We start from the raw sequence: 2520 nt of genomic DNA on the forward strand, positions 1-2520 counted from the left end.
AAAATCCAAATTTGTTGTTGCCTACCTAGACGACATTTCATTGGGAGGTGATGTCGAGTCCGTTTTGAACGACCTTAATACTATTATAAATTCAGAAAAAAACATACAAACATACATAAAAACATACGTACATACATACATACATACACACATACATGCATACATACAAACATACATACATACATACATACAAACATACATAAAAACATACGTACATACATACATACATACATACATACATACATACATACATACATACATACATACATACATACACACATACATACATACATACATACATACATACATACATACATACATACATACATACAGGGAAGCGGACGAGAAAATGAAAAAATATGGGAATGCTCTCCCCTCGATGGAATTCTTGCCAATATGTATTCTCGGCCCGATGGACCCCAACACCCTAAAATTTCTTAAGGCAATATGTAAAATGATCAGCGTCAGATCAGGCGACGGCAGGGAACTGTTTTTCGCAACTAACCACATTTCGTGCTTGTTGCAGCGGTTCCTGCGTGTCTGTATGCTTGAAAATATCCAACTGAATGCCGACATGTGCAATTAACGACAAATCAAAGTGTTAATCCATTTGTTACTTGATGTTTGACGGTTCAGTGTCACTCATCATGTTTTGGTTTTAACATACATACATACATACATACATACATACATACATACATACATACATACATACATACATACATAATTTTTTTTTTTGTATGTTGGTCTCGCACAGACTGGTTAGTTTTTGAATTATTAAAATAAAGTTTAAAATTTGGTATTTATTTATTACACTATCACTTGGTTTTAACCTAACTTTGATTTTACAATTTTGTATCTTGTTTTTCGTTATTCTTCTAATAATATTGATCTTATATTAAGCGTTTTTCACTTTTAATTCACTTATATTCATTTTACAATTGTACTGCAAAATTTTTTTTTCTCATTTCACCTGCATACCTTAAGTTAAACGACGTTTATTTTTTTGTGTTTACCAACTTAATTTATTCGTACAACAGCAAATTTCGTAATTTCAAGTTCTTACTCCCGTACACTGGCATACAGTTGCACACTTGCACGCGGTTTCCACTAATTTCTACAGAAAAAAAATAAACATAAACAAAACAAAACAAAAAAACTAAGTATTTACTTCTCCTAGTATAAGCCGGTATATACATATGTGCAGGTGCATTTATGAATTTGCATATATGTACGTATTCTCATCTAGTCGCTCATTAATAATATTCAATCAATACCAAAAACTAGCCATAATCACCAATTTAGTTAATTCATCATAATTCATCACTTCATTTAATCGTTCATCAGTAGCAATCAATTACCACCAAATACTAGTGCATGTATGTATGTATGTATATATATATATAGGCATCTATTCTCAGCTAATCATTCATCAATAATAATTAATCACAACCAAATACTAGTGCATGTATGTATATATGTATATATATATAGGCATCTATTCTCAGCTAATCATTCATCAATAATAATTAATCACAACCAAATACTAGTGTATATATATGTATCTGTGTGTATATATGTATATATAGGCATTTATTCTCAGTTAATCATTCATCAATAATAATCAATTACTGCCAAATACTAGTACATATATATATACACACTATTCTAGGCCCAGACTCACATACCTCCTACCTTCACAAACCTTTAAACGGCTCCCAGCGCACGTATTTTTTTGTCTTCTTTTTTTGTGTGCTTCAGCACCGTTCACTAGCGGGCCCTCCAGAGCACATTTCCGTTATACTCTCAAGTGGGTTTGTGTTACTTCCTCTCGGCCAGCGCTTATTGCAGCCATCCTTTGTTGTCCCATCGTTGCACTTCACTTCAGTCACAGTTGTCGTTGGTAGTAGTTTTTTTTTGTATTCTCCATTGGTTTTATTGTATTCCTATGGCTTCCAGCCAGAGCTCCTCTTCTGGTTCTAGCACTCTCACTCGTTGTCGCGTATGTTCCAAACATTTTCGTTTGCGTCCCGATGGCGCATTGGTTAAGCATGGAGGAAAGGTTAAAGGTTCAGAATGTTCCGGTTCCCTGGCGAAGCCCAAGACCGGGTCAAAACGCGCGTCATTGGGAAACGTTTCCGGTTGCGCCCCTGCCGCCAATACCGTCGGCAACGTCTCGATCAGCAGTGCTGCACCGCAACAGGTTTCTAAAATCGACATGGCAGAGAGGTTTTTTAGAAAATCTGCTAGTTTTTGTTTAATGGATCACATTCCCAAACATTCAAGAACAAAATTTGGTCAGACGCTGGCTAAAGTGGTAAAGGAAATTATTGATAAACCCTCTATTTCAATCAGTTGGTTCAAATTGCTCTTTTTACCAGCAATGATCTTGAGGAAAAGTCACCGCGGCGGCAGACGTCATAATCCAACTGGACTAATCAATCAGAGGATTGACAATTTTGGCGGACAATCCGTCGAGAAGAACGTCATAATCCAACTGGACTAATCAATCAGAGGATG

General features: G+C 35.6%; 1 protein-coding gene across 1 annotated transcript; it reads left to right on the forward strand.

The window, feature by feature from the left end:
* Positions 1 to 1948: 1948 nt before the first annotated feature.
* On the forward strand, positions 1949 to 2506 carry HELRODRAFT_161753 (hypothetical protein; the record flags this gene model as incomplete). The annotated part of the gene is made up of 1 exon (XM_009021640.1): positions 1949 to 2506. One exon carries the CDS (start codon positions 1949 to 1951, stop codon positions 2504 to 2506), a length of 558 nt encoding a protein of 185 aa, XP_009019888.1.
* Between the last annotated feature and the right edge of the window lie 14 nt (positions 2507 to 2520).

This window comes from Helobdella robusta (assembly GCF_000326865.2).
Source record: "Helobdella robusta unplaced genomic scaffold HELROscaffold_3, whole genome shotgun sequence".
Taxonomy (NCBI): Eukaryota; Metazoa; Annelida; class Clitellata; order Rhynchobdellida; family Glossiphoniidae; genus Helobdella; species Helobdella robusta.